The following is a 20,588-nucleotide window of genomic DNA, read 5'->3' as shown; positions in this document are numbered from 1 at the left end:
GAAGCTAATAATATCAATTTACATAAGAACTCAAAACTGGTACGGTGTTGTAGTGTCAGGCTTCACGTGCTCGTTTGTAGTTTCATTTTGAGGTTTTTAATTTTTTTAACATAGCTCAGAGAATTGTTTGTCGATGGCTTTCTCATCTAGCAACAGAATAAGGGAGCCCTCAGTATTTACAAGGGGAGGGCCGGATGAATTTTTTTTCTCTTCAAATTTTACAAATCTGTTCTTGGAGGAGGGTAATAATGTTTGGGGGAGGGTGGTCACATTTTACAATCCTTAGTTTTGTGACCGAATTGAAGATTCACTGATGATCAATTTGTTTTGTGTATTTTGAAATGTAAAAATGAGATGAGCACTTGACAAGCCAAAGTAAAAATACATATATTGTAAGAAATATTGTTTAAAGTAAAATTATGCATTTTATTGAGTCTACCATCTCACCTTATCACTCACACTCTACTATGTGAATGTTATTTACATATAATTAACAGTTATAGTAACCGGTGCCATGTTTAATAACTCTTTTACCAGCTTTTTACTGTTTGTCACTTTATCTGTGCAAATATTGCTTCTAATACAGAGTCAAAATCATTTAATTTGTATGTATACATATAATGGGAAGATTGATTAACGTTCAGTATATGCAATTGTCATGGGGAATCGAGGGTAATGTTTTACAAAATGGGACAAAGGGGAGGGTCACTTTTTACAAATGGAGAATGGGGGTGGGGGTCATGTTTTATTAACATACCATGTGTGATTTCCTCCAGCCCTCCCCCTGTAAATACTGAAGGCGTCCTTATGATCTTCCGGTATGATGTTGCACAAAAGAATATTTTGATTTATTCAAAATGGTATTCTAGCAATCGCCCCTTACTTATAAAGGAATATGTAAATTTATCTACATTCAATTATAAGAACAATGCAACAAGCCCAGTTCTCGACAAAAGTTTTAAGTCTTCCTTTATTTTGACATTCAGTTTAAAAGAAAGAAAAGTGTAATTTCATCGATTTGTAGTGAAAGTTATATAAGAAAAACGCTTGCATTTTCTTACATAAGCTCTTACTATTATATCACGCCTTAGTATGACCAGCGGTGATTTTTTTTGCCTTCCTTTTTGTTTTGTTTTGTTTGCTTGTTTGTTTGTTTCTGTGTGTGTGTGTGTGTGTGTGTGTGTGTGTGTGTGTGTGTGTGTGTGTGTGTGTGGTTGGTTGTTTGGTTGGTTGGCTTGCTTGTTTGTTTTGTTTGTTTGTTTTTGTTTTTGTTTTTGTTTTGTTTTGTTTTGTACCTTTTTCGAAAAGAAATGTTGACTGCAGAATTGGAAAGTAGTCCTATAGCTAGCTATCTTTCCTGGCATTTAGTGTGGTTACATGTGACAGTCAAAAGCAACTTCATTGTACCATACTTTACATATTATAAAGGTCTGCTTAGCAGCTTATTTCAAAGTTATAAAAATCGTATGAAATTCATTGTCAACTGCAACAAATCAGTAGCGCCATCTACACGGCACTCGATAGCGTTGTTCGGCTGTGTGTCGTATTTTATCGGAAGAACATCCGAGGGCTAGCTGATAGACTAGGACTGCCTCAGGTAGGACGTGACCTATGTCTAGATGGGGCTAGTGCCTTGTTTTACGACACAGCGGTCTGCGACATTCTTGAGGGCGCCCCTGAAAGACGCATCGGTTTACGACATACCGTAGTGGGTTTGAGCGTGCGCATAAAGCCATGTAAGCGTAAATACACAAATCACCTGTTCAAAGCAATAATATCCCCAAAATCTATATAAATTGAGTGTACTCGCGATCAAATCGAAGATCTCATTCTGGTTCTGAAGTGAGCAGATTCTGCTTTCTACGTGAGGACTGTATTGCGGACAGAATTAGTGGTTATGGCGGAGGTGAAATACCGACAGTACACTCTTATCTGTGTCAGAAACTAGATCGAACCCGTTCGGGGTGCATTTAGACATTCGACTCCATCGATGTGGATCATAAAAAGATGGCGGATCATATTTTATACCGTCTTCGACAACGAGAAACTGCCGTAAGAAATAACAATTATTATATATTTCATGCTCCTTGACTGTAATTTTTCCGTGTGAAACGACTTCTGTTACAGGGCAATTTTTTATAGTTTGACGTGTTACGGAAATGTTTTGCCCACTTTGGGCTCTCCCAGGGTTGTGGAGCGGATTCGTTTGCAAAGGGAGACTTTAGCCTTTAGGCTAGCCTGGGAAGGGTTGCGCATATCTAGTCAACCTCTGTATTTCCATGGGAATTCCTAATTTGTTGGATAAAAATGCGTTAAAAACTGCTGACAAATTCAGAATATATGATGCAAGAAAACAGGAAGTGAGATGTACGCACGTACATATGTGACAGAACCAGCTGTTCAGTGATGCTTAAATAAATACATGCATAAGTTGTTTCTTCACACGCACACTGGTTTATGCATAGTTGTTGTTGTTGTTGTTGTTGTTGTTGTTGTTGTTGTTGTTGTTGATGATGATGTTACTAAATTGGTTCAATAACTTTATCTTTCAGGTGAGGCATTGCTGTGGTTTTCAGCGTTCATTGCATGTCAACAAAGCTCTCTTGCCCAGGCTCAATTTGGAAGCAGAATTACAAGTAAGTGAACCTTTTAGTAAACTAATTTAGTTTAAAGAGGTGCACGTTCTGAGGGAGAGTGCATCATATTACATTTAGGATGTCAATTTTTGAATGATAAGAATGCATTTAAGAAAGATCACACAATGTAACACAAGCTGAAATTGTTAATAAACGAACTTCGTTCTTCTTGGGGAAAGGATCTGGCACGAATGATTGCAGAACTTTCTCTGTTTGTAACAGGTTCCGTTCGTCCATGGTCTGATGTGTTAGCAGTTGTACAAATGAGATAATCTGTGGTTGTTCAGAAGACACCAGACAATGTAGAAAAATACAACTTTAGCCCCCAATCCTGCCATGGCCCCAATCTTTCACTTGGGCTTGACCTAAAAAGGGTTGAAGTGGCAATATCGTACTAAAATATATCGATTGTGTTCCCAGGAATATTGGTTGAGTTCTACCACGTGCTGAGTTCTCCTACAGGCAGAATGAATTCTTATACAACAGGATAATGTTCGTGAAAATTCACATTTTGTTTGTATTTCAACAGGGACATACTGGATGTGTTAACTGTTTGGAATGGAATGAGAAAGGAAAGTGAGTACAACATTCATATGGCTTGGAGACGTATACATGCATTTCACATGTACAAAAGATGAATGGATAAATATTGCATTTGAATGTCATGAGCTGATTTAATTATATCATATAGCATAATTATAGTAGACTCTAGAAACTGGCAAAAGTTGCATGTTTTTTATGTTGGTAATATATGATATGCAAAAAAAATATTCCTTGATTAGGCAGGGAAAAAATTGTGTGGTTCCGATTACATTCAATTTTAAAATAGGTGGGGTAGGTAGACCCACTATTTCTGGCAAGACTTCACAATTTTCGCGATTTTATTATTATTTTTCTCGAATATGTAAAAAAAAATTGGGTTGGGGTGAAAATCTAGGTTGGGTCGGGTAACCGGAACCAAACAACTTTTTTTTACTTGGGCTTAAGTTGTAATATACTTGTTATATTTTGATTGGTTTGACAGTTTGTTGGCGAGTGGATCAGATGATCTCAATACAATCATTTGGGAGCCTATGAAACACAAACAATTGTGTAGTATACGTACTGGTCACCATGGCAATGTCTTTTCAGTAAAGGTAAGTTACTTATTATTGTTGTTGTAGACTGGCAGATGTTTTTATTTTGGGGAAATAAAGAAAACAGGATGACTACTGAACAATAATGGAGGTTGACAAAGCGTTGACAAATATAAAACTAGTTACATTTTGATGAATTGCACCCTTTGGCTTCTTCTGAATTGAAAATCTGGAGAGTATGAGGTAGGCTGGGATGTGTGTTATAACCATTACTTTCTGTTGTTCCAAACGTATTTCACACTCCTTCTAGATAGGCAAGCACCTCAAAGAATGGTTACAAGTATGATATGATACAGCGTTTTGATATATAATGCCCCGTATCCATCAAGCAATGCTCTCTTGCACTTTACAATAAATACTGTCATTACTTTCACGAATCAGCTCTCTCAAAAAGGTATGTCTTAAGTCTTGACTTGAAAGTCTCAATACTGAGTCCAGAGTGGATAGTGGTTGGCAGTTGATTCCAAAGAACTGAGTTGACATACTTAGGTAAAATATCAATCTCCATATGATTTGAGTTTTATTCTTGGGAACCTTGAGTATTGTATAATGTTTTGAAAACAAAAATCTTGTAGGGTATTATAAGTTCAGCAAGATATTCAGGGACGAGACTAATGAAATTATAGGTGAGAAATACATTTGTAAAATTTTGAACTGAATTCTGAAGGTCTCTGATACTATAAATAATTATAATCAGTTGTACTACAATTCCATTCTTGTTACTTCTTGTATTTTTAGTTTTTGCCTGACACCAATGATCGCATAATTGCTACTGCTGCAGCTGACTGTAAAGTAAGAGTTCATGACATCAACATTCACGAGACAACCACAGCATTCAGTTGTCATGCAGGAAGAGTAAAAAGACTTGCTGTCGCTCCAACAGTACCCTATATGTTTTGGAGTGCTGGAGAGGATGGAACTATCAGGTATGAATGTTAAATGTTTTGTATTGATTCTCGTAGGTGGCTTATTTAAGTTGTTATCACCTGTTTGAGGGTGAATGAGGGGTGTTTTTTAAAGGCAACTGGAAGTTTCTGCAGAGACCCGAGCGAAAACCAACATTTTGAATTGACTTCTTCCCGTAGTGTCTGTAAAGTAGCAATTGCTGAGTGATTAAAATTTTTACTTGGGTAAAAATACTTATACATAAAACTGTAATTAAGCTATTCTAGTATAATGATAATGTTAATATGTGCCTTAGACGCATTAAAGATAGTCTTCTGGCTTTGTTAGTATTGTTGACAGCATAATAAAGGTATCCATGACATTTTGATATGTATACTAAATTATGTGATGACTAAGTAAAATACTACACTTTTTCTCATAAAAAACATATAAACTTTGCATGTGTCCCTTCAACTGATCTGATGTATTTGTATTTGTAGTGAGGGAATGATATTCTTGGGGTTCATCATGATCAACAAAAACATTACAAGACAACGTATTTCTGATATGTATTTATACTTTATTAGGTGATTAACACAAATTATCGTATGGTTATATTCCGTTGACAGACAGTTTAACCTGAGATCACCACATACCTGTAATGACCACTGTTTTAATCACAGTGCTGTGTGTCTGATTAGAATTTAACTTGCGATCACCACATGCCCTATGACAACCTCTATGGCAATGATTTATTCGTAGTGCTGTGTTTCTGATTACAGAGTTTGGTCTGAGGTCACCACAGACATGTACCTGTATTAATCACAGTTCTGTGTTCTGATTACAGTTTTACTAGTATTTGAATCAATACATACCTGTAACAACGTCTGGCAATGTTTAATCACAGTGCTGTGTTTCTGATTACAGACAGTTTGATCTGAGGTCACCACATACCTGTAATGACCACTGTGGCAATGTTTTAATCACAGTTCTGTGTTACTGATTACAGACAGTTTGATCTGAGGTCACCACATACCTGTAATGACCACTGTGGCAATGTTTTAATCACAGTGCTGTTTCTGATTACAGACAGTTTGATCTGAGGTCACCACATACCTGTAATGACCACTGTGGCAATGTTTTAATTACAGTTCTGTGTTACTGATTACAGACAGTTTGATCTGAGGTCACCACATACCTGTAATGACCACTGTGGCAATGTTTTAATTACAGTTCTGTGTTACTGATTACAGACAGTTTGATCTGAGGTCACCACATACCTGTAATGACCACTGTGGCAATGTTTTAATCACAGTGCTGTGTTTCTGATTACAGACAGTTTGATCTGAGGTCACCACATACCTGTAATGACCACTGTGGCAATGTTTTAATCAATCTGAATGCCTACATTGGTAATCATGCTGAAGCCAAGTGTGTGGCTATCAATCCATTAAGAACAGAAATGCTTGCAGGTATAGTACATGATTGTTTATATTAAAGTGGCACAAACTAAGTTTATATTTAAGCTATAAACCACCTGGTTATAGTATACCAAGAGGTTTTGACCAGTGAACAAAATATACGAGTTCGCTGGTCAAAATTGAGTGGTATATCATCGGGGTGGGGGTATCGCTATTATATTATACCAGTGTATTGAAAAAAATCAAAAACAAGATGATAAGAACTAACATTTTATATTTTTATTTGCCACCCCCCCCCCCCCTCCCCATATGAATAATTTGCTTAACAATAAAGCTGATTTCAAGGCAGCTGATCTGTACACGTATCAACTCTGAACATCACTGTGTGTCGTGCAGTGACTGGATTTATTTTATCTGCTACTAGCTAGTTTCTAATATACATCGATCAGCCCATTTAAAGTACAGTTATAAATAAATCACCTGTTTGACTCAAGGTGATAGTATACCAAGAGGTTTTGACCAGTGAATGAAATTGATAAATCACCAGTTTGACCCTGCCGAACAACGCAGGTTTTCCCCGGGCACTCCGGTTTCCTCCTGCTTCTTCAACACTAGGGCACTAGGGCGCTGCTCTGCGGCGACCATTCAACAAATTTCCGAATTTATTTGGACAAATAAAGATTATTATTATTATTAATAGTACTGTATAGAGGTATTACTTGAAATGGTTGGCATAGGGCATGTTTTACATCCAGCTCCGCATGTCAGTGGAGTGAGAAGATAGACATGCTGACCACAGGTTGATATGTGTATTTACAGGAGGTATGTTAGTAGATTTTCAGGTTTGGGGATTTCCCACTCAGATTGATGACTGATACTGTAGGACAGGATCCCAGACAAATATCTATTTTGATTAATATCTGTCAGTGTAATATTTTTTACACTTGTTTCATTTTTATGACAGGACACATACGTCATACCTGTTGCCACGCTAGCCAAGTCGACAACTGTGAATGCCTTGACCATACATGTAGTAGGCAATGATTTGTGCAAATACACAGTTACTTGGCTTCTGTCGAAATTTAGTTCATAATTTCCCATAAACTACTCAGTCTTATTGAGAAAATCTTCCTCTGATAATTTGTAGAATTCACTATTACTGTAGCCTACAACGTTTGGATCAGAGCAGACGACAAACAGTAAACTCCTATTTGTAAACATTTAAAACTTGGATGTGTGCCAACTTTTCATTATCGCTCATTTAAACGTGCTAGTTCGATGTCTAGACCAATCAGATCTCTCGATTTGCACCATCAATATACTGGTATAATATAATAAGCCTTTTACCCAAGTGAAAATAAAACCACATTCCTGTATAATTTTAGTGTCAGTGCATGTCTTCTATAACATTACAATTGTCTTTTGGCATTGTTGATTGATGGAGAAAAGTTGATTACATAGTAGAGACTTCCTGAGCAATTTTTATACATATATGATAAATCTAAGTATGATTCAGTAAGTACACAACACTGTGATTAAATGTGTATCAAAAACTATCACAAATACATATAAACTCATTTTGTGCCCTTTTCATTTATCAGAAGTGTGGTGTACATGTATGATCTATATACATGTACATGTAATGGTCCAATGTGCTCGTTAAAAGAATGCTGTATTGGGCATCTTGAACATGTTTTCACTTGCAGATTGATATACATGTAAGGTGACATTCAAATCATAACTCTGGTTCTATTGAAAAGTATGCTACAGATTGTGTTCATTATGTTGTCACTGGTATTATACCAATCATCTGCAAGTGCAAACATGTTGATGTAGATCAGTTCAGTATTTATTTCATTCCCTTGTTGTCAAGTCAATTGTACTTTAAGTTATGATCATGTCTTGATGACATACTAAGATACTAGCTATGAACCATGTTAAAGTAGACACTGTCATTATGTAGTTTGTCCAGGTACGATATACTGTCAACGTGTTTTAGTTCTTTTCTGGGTTTATTTTAGCTGAATACATGTAAAGAAAGATTTCCCATGGTCCTTTTTGTATTTAGGGGTGAGATCAATAGTCCAATGTAGGATGAATAACTAAATTCTTTTAGTTTGGGGGTTGGGTTTTTGAAACATTTTTTTAATGGAATCTGCATTGTACCCCTAAATAAAAATATTTCTAAAATAATTCAACATCAAAATGAGAATTTTCACTACATGATTTAGTAAATGCATGGCACTAAAATACATTAAAGTAAATAAAAGAACTATTTTTCCTCACTACAGTGACAGATTTACAATTCTACCAGTACACTTAATAAGTTGTGCAAGTAAATCTTAGAGCAGAAGACTGTTATATAAGAAAATTATTGCATGCAATATGGAGGAATTTTACATGTATAACAAAACCCATATGCTCTATTGTGGAAGTGTGTGTGTGTATGTGTATGAACTTGTGTGTTGGACTTGTGTGTTTGCATGATTGTGTATTGCCCTGTGTCCGTTTGCTAGCATGTGCATGATGGTTATGCATGCACTTCCTGGTGCATGTCTTTGAGGAAGGCAAAAGTCTGTCTCTCTGTCTCTCTGTCTCTCTCTGTCCATCTGTCTGTCTCTGTTTGTTCATATCATACAAATTGTCTCATTTTTTCCATTAGTATCACAAAGCCGACAATGACAAATGAGCTGCAAATCACCAATATTCACATGGAATTTAATATTACAAATCAATTTCTTCAATATTTACTATCATTCTTGTAGTTGGTGCCAATGATCCTTACATTCGTATATACGACATCCGTATGCTATCTCCACATTCTGTGAGGTTTTCCAGTGAAGAGAGACTAGGAGCATCCTGGCATACTCCGGCACCTGACCCAGACCCAAATGGGGAGCTACCTAAAGGATGTGTGCAGTATTACATAGCTGGTATGTCACATGTAGTCACTTTGAAGACTATGCATATTTTGTAATAAGTAAAGATTTAAACGTTGATGTGTTTCATGCATGACAATAACAGATAGAGATCATGTTAGCTGCGTCCACCTTTTCAGACTTATATTGCCCTAGCAAGTAGTTTTGTACCTTTACCATATGAACATCATGAATATCTTGAAAACTATGCATCAAATAAAAAAAAAAAACAGAACACTATTTTGGAAAGAGCCCAACAGAAAACCCAAGCCTAACATTTCATCCTAATAGACACAGTAACTTAAATAGCACAAAAAATATTTGAAAGCAAAGCATTGATAAATCAATATAACCAGTATTCAGGGTGCTTTTATAGAATACTCATAAGACCTGATAAAAAAAAAATGTTTGTTTCCGATTATGCTCAATTTTAGAATAGGTGGGGTAGGTATATTTTTTATTTTACTTTACAAGGAGTAACACTGAAGTAAAGCACTTTCTCTATTTGCTACATTCATTTATAGCATTCATATCAAGTGTAAAAATATACTGTTTCAATTGGTTTATTTACAAGCCAAACACTTGGCCTTTCTAATGTGGTCAATTAGAAAATGAAACAGCTTACTTTACACTTGATATGAATGCTATAAACTATTGTAGTACACATAGAAAATGCTTTACTTTGGTGTTATGGGTTGTGTTATTTTTTTTTTTTTTTTGTATTATCTTTTTTCTGTGTAAGTGTCTTGTTCAGGTTTTCCATTGTTTTCCAAATGGTCTCTGTGTTGTTTATTTCTTCCTATCAGATGTACAGCCATTACAGATTGGAAGAACAGTTTTATTTTGTGTTTTTAAGTTGACGTCAGTCATCCACTATTTCTCGTGAGATTTCAAAATTTTTGCGATTTTATTATTTTTTTCTTGAATACGTAAAAAAAGTTTAGGGTCAGCAGTGAAAAGCTAGGTAGAGTCGGGTAACCAGAAACAAACAATAGTTTTTGGTAGGCCTAATTACAAGCTACCTGTAAGTAAGCTTGCTGTAAAGTTATCTGTGCTATTTTTCACATAACTTGATAGCAATCAAAGGTTGCAGTCAGATTAGTTTCTGATATAACCACTTTCCTAGCTTAGCACGTGAATTCTTTGTCCAATATATTTTGGCTAAATCACTCGACCTCCTTCAGCTGTAAATACCAGTGGTGTACATCGCCCTCCTGTAGTCACACGGCAAGTCTACATTGTACAAATAATAACAATTGGAGAAGGCTAAGTGATTGAGCTAATATATACTGGGGAAATGATTTACACTGTTGAGATTGGAACTACCGGTAGTACAAAAGTTATCAGATGTGTGCTGTTTTTTTCAGGTCAATCAAAGACTTATTTTGTCAGTGTTGTCAATGTTGTCAACGTTTATTTGCATACACAATACCTCATAAAACTTTACTGGTTCAAAGGTCACATAACAAAAATTAATTTAGCATTATATGACACACTGTACGAAACACTTGAAGAACGACACAAAACAAAAGTTTTACAGAACACTGTTAGTTTGTCTTTTCATGCAACTTTAAGAAATAAATGTGGCGAGTGCAATGATTTCATTTCTGTTCCTTGTTTGCATAAGTTTAATGAAAGTGTAATAGGTTCTGTTTTGTAGGAGGTAGGGTGAAATATATTTGGTGTGCATATCTTGAGAAAACTGTAATCAAATTATCTGATGTGTGGTTTTTTTTTTAGGTCATTTACCAATTAAACAAAATGAGTATAACAGAAGATTCCGTACCTTAGTATCAACCTATGTGACGTTTGGACCTGATGGTAGAGAACTACTGGTCAATCTTGGTGGTGAACAGATTTATTTATTTGACGTTACAAAGAACAGAATGCCAAGGAAGTATAATCTGGAAGATTATAGAATACATCCTCCTGCTAGTAATGGTGTTGTTAGAGGTAAGGATTATAGAATACCTACTACTACTAGTAACAGTGTTATTAAAGGTAAGGATTATAGAATACCTCCTCCTGCTAGTATGGATAAGGATTGGGTATTTATTTTGGATTTTCAATTTCTAAAACACATTTGTCATGTCCTTCTACTTGAGAAATCAATGTGAAACAACAATGACCAAGTCTGTGTTTGTAACTCCTCAATACTAAAAGCTAAAAAATGTGTACAAAGAGTTTGTTATTGTATGTACAATAACAAATATTTTACACATTTAATAATCTTTTGCAATTTATTTAGGTACAGACATGGCATATGTTCTTTCAAGTTGATATTTGAAGTAGGAAGGCATGATAGAATTGTTTTATAAATTAAAAATCCAAAATAATTACCCAGTCCTCATACATATGGCCACTTTTAATAATGCAAGTCATTGCAAGCAACAAATCTCAAACAAAAAAGTGCACAGGATAATATATCTTTTTGTTGAATGCTGATAGCATCAATACTTAAGAGTATCGGTGTATAATAGCAGACTATTAAACCTAATTGTACATTGTGTGTGTTTGTTTAGATGTTGCTGAAGCTCTGTCCTCCAATGGCACAGCAATCTCAGGATCAGTAGCCAATGGCGTATCACGACACATATCACAAACTAATGGTATCAAAATCAGAGAGGAGAGTCAACCTAAGAGGTGAGACAAGTTTTAGTTGACAGTGTCTAGTGAGATTAATTACTTGCTGTCAGGAGAAAATAGGTATTTGATGTTGTAAAGCAGAAGGCTGAATTTTCAAATGGCTTAGATCGTGTTTAGTTTATGATGGACTTTGGACTAATAGTTAGAGTGGCCAATTTGGAATCTGCCAGTTGTCACTTGAAGCCCTCATGGTTACCATTTGTTTTTGAATGACTAAAGTCCTTGGGCAAAAATTTGAAACATTTCTGTGCTCCAGTCAAGCTAGTTATATAATTGGGGTCCTAGTAGGATTATAGGTTGCGATGAAAATGCTTTGATCATATGCATGTATAGAAACTACAATGTATTGTATGCTGCCTAGAGAGTTGATGAAGTCCTTTTACCATGTTAAAAACATATTTGGTAACATTGATAATTCATTCTTATCTGTATATTATGCAACATTTTCAATTCACTATTATACAAAGCACAAAGAGTATAAGCATCCATTGGTAGTGTAACATGGTAAATGTACCCTAGATAAAACAAAGAAACTTTCACAATACTGAGTTTATTGTAAAAAGTACACCAGAAAAATGCAAACATTAAATCTGTAAATGTTGATATGTTTATTTACAGAGTAAGTCTATGTGGTAAACGTAAGGGATTACCACCCAGAGCTGAAGCTTTAAAGAAACGAGCCAATGAAGTGTTTGCCAAACAACAATGGACAGATGCTATTAACTTATACAACCAAGCATTAAGTATAGCTCCAAATAGTGCTGTACTGTTTGCCAATAGAGCTGCTGCATACATGAAAAGGAAATGGTAAGTGTCAGATAAACTGTACGTATAGAATAATGTTCTCTCTACTAAGGGGTATTGTTTGCACAGAAGTAACTACAAGTTGAGCAAAACAGGATTTAAAAAAGGGTAGTGTTTTGAACTGCAAGCAAGGTATGGTTGCACTAAACATTACAAGTGTGTTGTATGTATACCATATTTTGTAAGGAGTTCCAATCCCTGGTTTAATCATGAAAGGCAGTCTTCATATAACCTTAGGGGCTAACGTTTCAAAGGTGAACCTACTTTCTCGAAATAACTTCCTCCCTTCCCCTCCCCTTAAAGTGACCATAGGGATTATAATTGGGTATTTATTTTGGAATTTAATTGATTAAATAACTTTACTATGTTTTTTCTACTTGAAAAAACAATGTGAAATAACATATACCAAGTCCTTGTTTGTAACTCAATACATAACGAAAAGATGCCAAAAGCAGTTTACACACTATTTAAATGTTGTTGTTTTTTCAATTTATTGAGTTACAAACAAGGACTTGGTATATGTTATTTCACATTGTTTTTTCAAGTAGAAAAACATAGTAAAGTAACTTGTTTTATCAATTAAAAATCCAAAGTACGTGTAAATACTCGATTCTCATCCATACATGTATGGCCAATCTAAATGACAAAACATGGTGAAAGGAAAGTAATTAAGATATTCCCACTATATCTCTTTGTACAGCCAAGGGGAATGTAACTGACGTATTAAAGGGTCCTTGTCTCTGTGCGTTGAAGCATGTAGTGATAAAACCCATGTCACAGTTATGTTGTGGCTGAGTGAAGAGACTTGAGTAATATAATCATATGTACCTGCAACCTTATATCTTTAAAAAAAATGAAAAAATATTGGCGATCATGAATGTGTTGAATCGTAATCATATTTTGAGCACCAATGACATGGACATTATATTATCATGATGTAGAACATCCAAGGTATAAATCCAGTATTTTCTGTTCAAATAAGTACAACTGTGTGTGTGTGTGTGTGTATGTGTGTGTGTGTAAATCTCAACATGTCTTTATTTGTGTTCTCTTTATTTTCTCACATCTAGGGATGGTGATATGTATGCTGGTTTACGAGACTGTCACAATGCGTTATCTCTTGACATCACCCACTGCAAAGCTCACTTTAGGTTAGCTAAATGTCTGTTTGAATTAACTTGGATGAAAGAGGCGTTAGATTGCCTACGTCAATTTACTCAGAACTTTCCAGAATACGCCAAGAATGAGACGTTTGAACAGCTGGATAGAGATATATGCGCTGCCCTCTATGCAAAGACTGATGCAGGTGAGTCATGCATGAAGTGAGTGATATAATTTGGTTATGTCAAGGTAGAATGGCAACAGTTCATACAATGTTGCCAAGATAAATCATGTCCATTGATACAATGTTGCCATATGATATATCTTGGCAACATTGTATCAACTAAGATGATTTATATTGACAACATTGTATCAACTTACATTTTATCTTGGCAACATTGTATCAACTGACATTTTATATTGGCAACATTGTATCAACTGACATTATATTGGCAACATTGTCCCACTGTACTTTTTAATCAGCATCTTTGTACAATTGACATGTTTTCTCGATTTACAATCTTACAGAAAATGAAGCAGAAAAAGCATTTGGCACTAACCGACGTCGCCAACGTGAGACCCAATCAGAGCACGAGAAAACATTACGTAGTAATAGTTTCGATTATGATTTACGTTTTTGTGGTCATTGCAATACTACAACTGATATCAAAGAAGCTAATTTCTTTGGAAGGTAAGAATCATATGGAATGGTACTGATAAAGTCAGTAGTATTGGAAATCTGTCATATTTTATATTTTCAAGGAATTTAATTTCCTATGAAAAATGAAACTAGCTGTTTTTCATGGACCTAATTTTCACTGATTTAGAAAGGTATACATTGTATCTATGATTCTATGAATAGAAAGTATTTTCAAGGAATTTTATTTTAATGGAAAACCACAACAATGAAAAAGGTGAAAATAAATTTCAAGTGAAAATGTAGTATTTTACTGTATCTGTCTCTGTGTCTGTCTGTCTTTCTGTATGTCTCTGTGTCTGTCTCTGTATCTGTCTCTGCCTCTGTCTTTCTGTTTGTCTCTGTCTTTGAGACAGTCTGCATCACAAACACTATAGCAAGTTGATTTTACCTCAGCAGACACTGCCATACCATAGCTGTCATATACTGCTGTTCAAGAAACCTGTTCCATCCTTTGATTCATATCCATGTATTTCATGCTACATTCCACATAGAACTTAAATTGCCTATTTTCTATTTCCTCTTTATGCAGTAATGGTCAGTATATTGTAGCTGGATCAGACGATGGGTCATTTTTCATTTGGGAGAAAAGCACTACTAACTTAGTCCGTGTGTTGAGAGGTGACGAATCCATCGTCAATTGTTTACAACCGCATCCCAGTCATTGTTTCCTAGCAACCAGTGGTATTGATCCTGTTGTGAGGTTATGGAGTCCGAGACCTGAGGTATGTTCTTTCCATTGTACTTGCTGACCAATTGTTTAGAACTAAGTTCTCAGACACCTCTTACAGACAACCGCTTTTCTCATTTAAAATTTAATCTTAATCTGACATTGACTTGTGAAGAACTAGAACCAAATAAGAATTTCACTCGAGATAAAATTTGACAGCTTAAAGGCCCACATTTTAATCCCAGGTTCTCATCCTTCTGTTGACTTTTCGATGGATCATTAAAAATTACATTTCTTTGTGTTATATCTACTTTTTGTGTGGCTCTGCCTATTTTACTCACCCAAATTTTAATCTTAAAATCTTAATCTAATGCATGTATAAGCCCTTAAAGGGGAATGCCACTCCAGAAAATAAAGGCCATTTTTAATAAATTTGGGCTCCAAAGAGTCATGTCATGGTTGTACATCACCAGTCCTATATTAAGTACGATTTGAGAGAAATATGAATTCGAAGTTGTACCCATTTGGGGATCTTTGCGGTGGGCCACATTACCTCATTGAGTCAACAGAAATGTTTATGCAATGGTTGAACAATGAATATTCATGACCCCTTAGTACCTATTACCATTAGTGAAAACATCATGAATATTCATTGTTCAACCATTGCATAAACATTTCTGTTGACTCCCATGAGGCAGTGTGGCCCACAGCAAAGATCCTCAGATGGGGATGACTTCACTTTGATGTTTCTCTGGAATTGCACATAATGTAGGTGATGTAACACCGTGACATGAATCTCCAGAACCCATAAGTCATGAAAATTCCTTTATTTCCTGAAGTGGTGTTTCCCTTTAATGACTTCTGTGTAACTGTTCAACCACTTAATCTGACAGGAGGGTGGCAAAGAAGACGATAGACACGTAGAAGAAACTGAAAGTGCAGCTACAGCAAACCAGAAACGCATGAATGCTGACCCAATGGAAGTTATGCTGACGAACATGGGTTATCATCTGGCATAGGCCATTAATGACTTCTGTTTACCCTCTTACTTTGACAGGAGGGTGGCCAAGAAGACGATAGACACATAGAAGAAACAGACAGTGCCGCTACTGCTAACCAGAAACGAATGAATGCTGATCCTTTAGAAGTTATGCTAATGAACATGGGTTATCGCATTACAGGCATCTCAGAAGGTTCCGATGATGAGAATCCAGAAAATGCTGTACAATGTAGACCTAGTTAAATCAAACTGGAAACTTAATTCACAGGATGTGTCATTAAACCTGTATATAAGATAAGAAGACGCTGAAATGATGCAGTGAAGATGTTGTGTCTTTGCTCACCTATGTACTTTTTTGTTGTTGAGACACAACTACCAGAAAGTGATCTGTATTTGGAAGAAAAACAACCCTTTGAACTTGACCTACATTTAGTGATGTCTAATTACAGTGGACTAAAAGCTTTGCAACAAAGACAATTTTTCAGAATTATCCAGCTGTATTGATTTAATATATCAATATTGATACGAGAATCAGTCCCAGCTAGAAGTGGACAGATTCGAATCAAACCAAACGAATTCATTTCTTTGTACAAATATAACTTTGTACTGCAACCAGTATGTCACTGGAAATACTAAATAGTTTTGTAAAAATGAATGTTTTGGACTTGGGGTTAATCTTAAGACCTAAAATATTACTATTGCCATAGTCAGGAAATTATTGAGAATGTAAATCTCAAGTTTTCACCAACATCTTGTCTGTGTTGTCAGGCATGTACTACAGGGCTGACATCAACTGCTCAGGAGAGATATGTGAAACTCTGTGGTAGTTGGAGTAACATGGTAGATATAGAACAAAAGAGTTTAGATAAGGGTTAAAGGAAACTGATATAACTATATCAAAGAAGACCCAAACTTAATCATGATATCAGCATTGATATCCCAGCTGTGTTAGTGATGATCGCACACTGTCACACGAGCTCAATAAATGAACTTTGTGTTCATTTAGGCAATAATCCCCCACCCCACCCCCACCCACCATGAACTTTCTCCAAGTGTGATATCGATACGTTCATATATGATGTAAACTATGATGAAAATTGTAGCGGTCACACCACAATGATTTGTAATATAAAAACATGGTATAAACAATTAAACACATTGAAATGCCAACTAGAAACCCAGCACTGTATATCACATTAGAAGTAAATTTTTAATCAACTTATCAACATCCCAGTAGTAAATACAGAAGCTGTCGCATTAAAAGTGAGAAAGTTTTTGAAATTTGGTAAGAAGTGCAAAAATGAAGTTCAGCAATTGCATTAACACCAAATCACCTCCCCACTAAACGAACAAAGTTTGTTTATTGAGTTTGTGTGACATTGTGCAATCGTCCCTTACTTCCACTTGTTTCACATATCTCTATCGAGATACAATTCATCAGTCCATTATAGTACACCCCTGATAATGCTGACAAGGAAATGCTGCCAAAAATTTGGAATAACTTTCTTCAGAAGCATATTTTAGATCCCAATTTTACAAAAATGCAACCATCTGACAAATATTATTTAGTAGACCTAGAGCCACAGCAAGAAAGTTTCAAAGTGTGATAAAAGTTTAAAAAATCACTATATTAGTGTGAAGTCCTATTACAACCTGTAACATCCATGTTAAGTTATTTCATTGTGTGCCACAACAACTTGTGGTGTTCACACCAGATGTGGCCGAGAAGCATCATCTATTAGTCCTGTATGTGGTCAACCTGGATGTAAGAATTCTGTAAACGATGTTACAGTGCAAAGCAAGTACGATAAAAGTTGTAAAACATTGTCTAGATCTGATGGAGCATGTGTCCAGCTATATTAAATCAGGGCTGTAGCACTATCTTTCATATTAACCTTGGTATGTTACCTGTAAGTGTTACTAAAGTTACATGAATAGAAACAGAATCCTTTGGTGTTTTGTGATCTGGCAACATTATTTACAAATTCACTATTCACTACTCTAATTGCATTTAGAGAGACCACATACTAGTTATACACATTGTAGTAGACCACAGGACTCTTTACAGCACCAATCAAAGCATTCATATTTTGTTGCGTCAGCATAAATATCTGCTCTGGCTTGCGAGAACGGTCGTATGGATTTCAATGTAATCGAAACAGAGATCTTTCACAACTGACATGAATGCTATAAATGAGTATGCCACACAGCTATACTTGGATGATACAGGTAGTACTATTATTGTATATACATAAGGGAGTGCAAGTTGAGATTGAATATGGATTTCCCACCACCTTGAATTATCATTAAGGAATTTGTTGTGAAAACAAAGGTACATGTGTATATACTAATTATTTCCTATGTGCCATTTCAGCAAATCATACATACCCAGAATTTTTAATACTTTATTCAGACATAGTTTGATGGACTGTATTTCTCAAATAATGACATAGATATTTAAACCAAATACCTGCCCAGTCAATATGATAACAGTCAAAGGTTTGGACATTGTATATTAATGGTGAATATAATGGGAGACATAACATTGATAGCTACCAATTCCAACAGTTTGAATTTGTAAGTCTCTTGTGTTTGCGTTTTAGGAAACTTTGACTTTGACGGTGAAGTGGAAAGAGAACCACAGTAAATGTAACTTTTCTAGTAATTTTGTTTTATGTGGTGATATCAGATTTGCTGTTTTCTCTATTGAAGAATATGATAGAACCCATGATGTATGACTGCATGTGTGACGTTCTCAGGATATTTGCATGGTTGTGGTCAATCTGATTAAAATCCAATGTAGTGTACACTTCACAATTTCTTTTTGGCTGTTACGTTTACTGTCGTTCGTTTTTTTTTGTGTGAGCAGTCGTTACATACATGTGACACAACACCATAGGTGTTCCCGTACCAATCTAAGCACTGAGTGAATTCACTCAACGAATGAGAATGCGTAATGCACCAAAACATACGGGTACAGTACTTCAGAGCGCTCTGTTTGAAAAGAGCACGAGCACAGAGTGCAGACAATGATGTTATTGTTATTTGTTTGGTTGTTCTCTTTCTTTCAATTTCAAACATTGAGTGTATATATTGTAAGACTCTGATTGGCTACTCATAAGTATGAGATTTGGTATGGGAATACCTATGGTGTTGTGTCAGATAAAGTAACCAGCACTCAGAAAAGAACAAATGACAGTAAACGTAACAGCCAAAAAAAGAAATCGCAAAGTGTACGATACATCTCATTTTAATCAGATTGTGTTGGGGTGTTCTCTGAACCTGTACTTTCACAAATTTAGTGAGTGATAGTCCAGTAGAAAACTCAAGCAATGCACGGTGTGCAAATACCTCTGAGTACCCACACTGGTACTCATGTGGCATGGGGTTCTGTTATGATTACATACATTCATCAAAAACAGCAAAGTTCAGTAAAAATCCTATTGTATGATGTATGATCAAGTGATTTTATGTACAAGGAAAGATCATGCACTCATTTGCATATCATTTGCATACAGGTATGCATACACTACAGTGCAAAAGCCATTCGTATATACACATGCGTTTGTGCATTGAAGTAATCACTGGTACATAATTATGTAATTATTAGAATACTGAAAGTTACAACTTCTGTGGTCTTGTAACAATTCATACTGGGAGTAATTGATATACATTTTAATTATGAAATTTGATTATTTTCTGTATTTTCAAGTGGTCACATTTGTGTACCATTGGGGAAAATAAATCGCTTCAGTTTATGAAATTTAATGTTGCATTTAGTAATTTGTGTATTTATACCACATCAATGTTCTTGAAAGGACAATACTGACAAGACCCTTATCTTCCAGTCGTATGTGTTTTGTTGTCAGTCAGTTATAATATACTCTCAGATAATTTAGATAGGCTACATCAATTAAATACTTTGTTTGCCATCCTTGAATTTCCCCAAAACCTATCAGGCAGACTGAAAAATCCAAACAGAAGCCACTCAATAGTAGCATGTCATGTAAAATTCACTTTTCTAGTAATTCAGTTTTCTGTGTGCACCTGAAATATTAATGTCGAAATCCAAAGTTTGATTAGCTACACAACTATTTAGAGATATATGTAGATATTCTGAAGATATTTGTAACTTAAAGGTTCTCTGGTTAATATCATTTCTATGGCACACACACACACACACACACACACACACTCGGTCGGCCAGATTCCATTGTATGTATCGTCTGTGTATACATAATTTGGAAAGATGAAAATTGGTACTGCAGTGTGTTACCGTGCATCACATTAGTTGACAGTGAATAACATTTAGTAGACTTAGAGCCACAGCAAGAAAGTTTCAAAGTGATACATGTGTTTGTATTTTAGGAAACTTTCACAGAGAACCACAGTAAAATGTAACCGATTTCAGTAATTTTGTTTTGTGTGTTAACTTGTCTGTACTGAAGATCATAACATGCACACGCCAAGTTTGTCTTTGAACAGTAAATGTGAATTATATACCCAGGTCATTCTATGTCACGACAATCACTGTCTACATCACTGGTTCTAGATCTGCAGTCCTTGAAGGATTAGTCAAAACATTCCAAATCATTATTTTCTTCGATTATATTATTCATCATTTCTCTCAAAAGCAAACATTTGTCCTTCTTTAGTTAGTCAACAATTTTGTTT

The 20,588-nt window shown here is 35.5% G+C and overlaps 1 protein-coding gene across 1 annotated transcript; it reads left to right on the top strand.

Annotated features, from left to right (window-relative positions):
• Positions 1 to 1,745: 1,745 nt before the first annotated feature.
• On the top strand, positions 1,746 to 19,620 carry LOC144432558 (WD and tetratricopeptide repeats protein 1-like). The gene is made up of 14 exons (XM_078120799.1): positions 1,746 to 2,052; positions 2,553 to 2,636; positions 3,166 to 3,212; positions 3,661 to 3,772; positions 4,511 to 4,698; positions 5,993 to 6,129; positions 8,844 to 9,011; positions 10,737 to 10,949; positions 11,519 to 11,639; positions 12,261 to 12,449; positions 13,517 to 13,752; positions 14,076 to 14,238; positions 14,777 to 14,969; positions 15,972 to 19,620. Exons 1-14 carry the CDS (start codon positions 2,008 to 2,010, stop codon positions 16,155 to 16,157), a joined length of 2,082 nt encoding a protein of 693 aa, XP_077976925.1. The 5' UTR covers positions 1,746 to 2,007; the 3' UTR covers positions 16,158 to 19,620.
• The last annotated feature ends 968 nt before the right edge of the window (positions 19,621 to 20,588 follow it).

Source organism: Glandiceps talaboti, chromosome 3 (genome assembly GCF_964340395.1).
Source record: "Glandiceps talaboti chromosome 3, keGlaTala1.1, whole genome shotgun sequence".
In the NCBI taxonomy this organism is placed as follows: domain Eukaryota; kingdom Metazoa; phylum Hemichordata; class Enteropneusta; family Spengelidae; genus Glandiceps; species Glandiceps talaboti.
This window is presented reverse-complemented; position numbering and strand designations above follow the sequence as displayed.

Bases quoted from the DNA above. Each gene is read 5' to 3' on its own strand.
- LOC144432558 (XM_078120799.1), top strand. From the start codon at position 2,008: ATGGCGGATCATATTTTATACCGTCTTCGACAACGAGAAACTGCC. The intron at 6,130-8,843 runs GTATAGTACATG...TCATTCTTGTAG, and splicing joins AAGAACAGAAATGCTTGCAG to TTGGTGCCAATGATCCTTAC. The intron at 11,640-12,260 runs GTGAGACAAGTT...GTTTATTTACAG, and splicing joins GAGGAGAGTCAACCTAAGAG to AGTAAGTCTATGTGGTAAAC.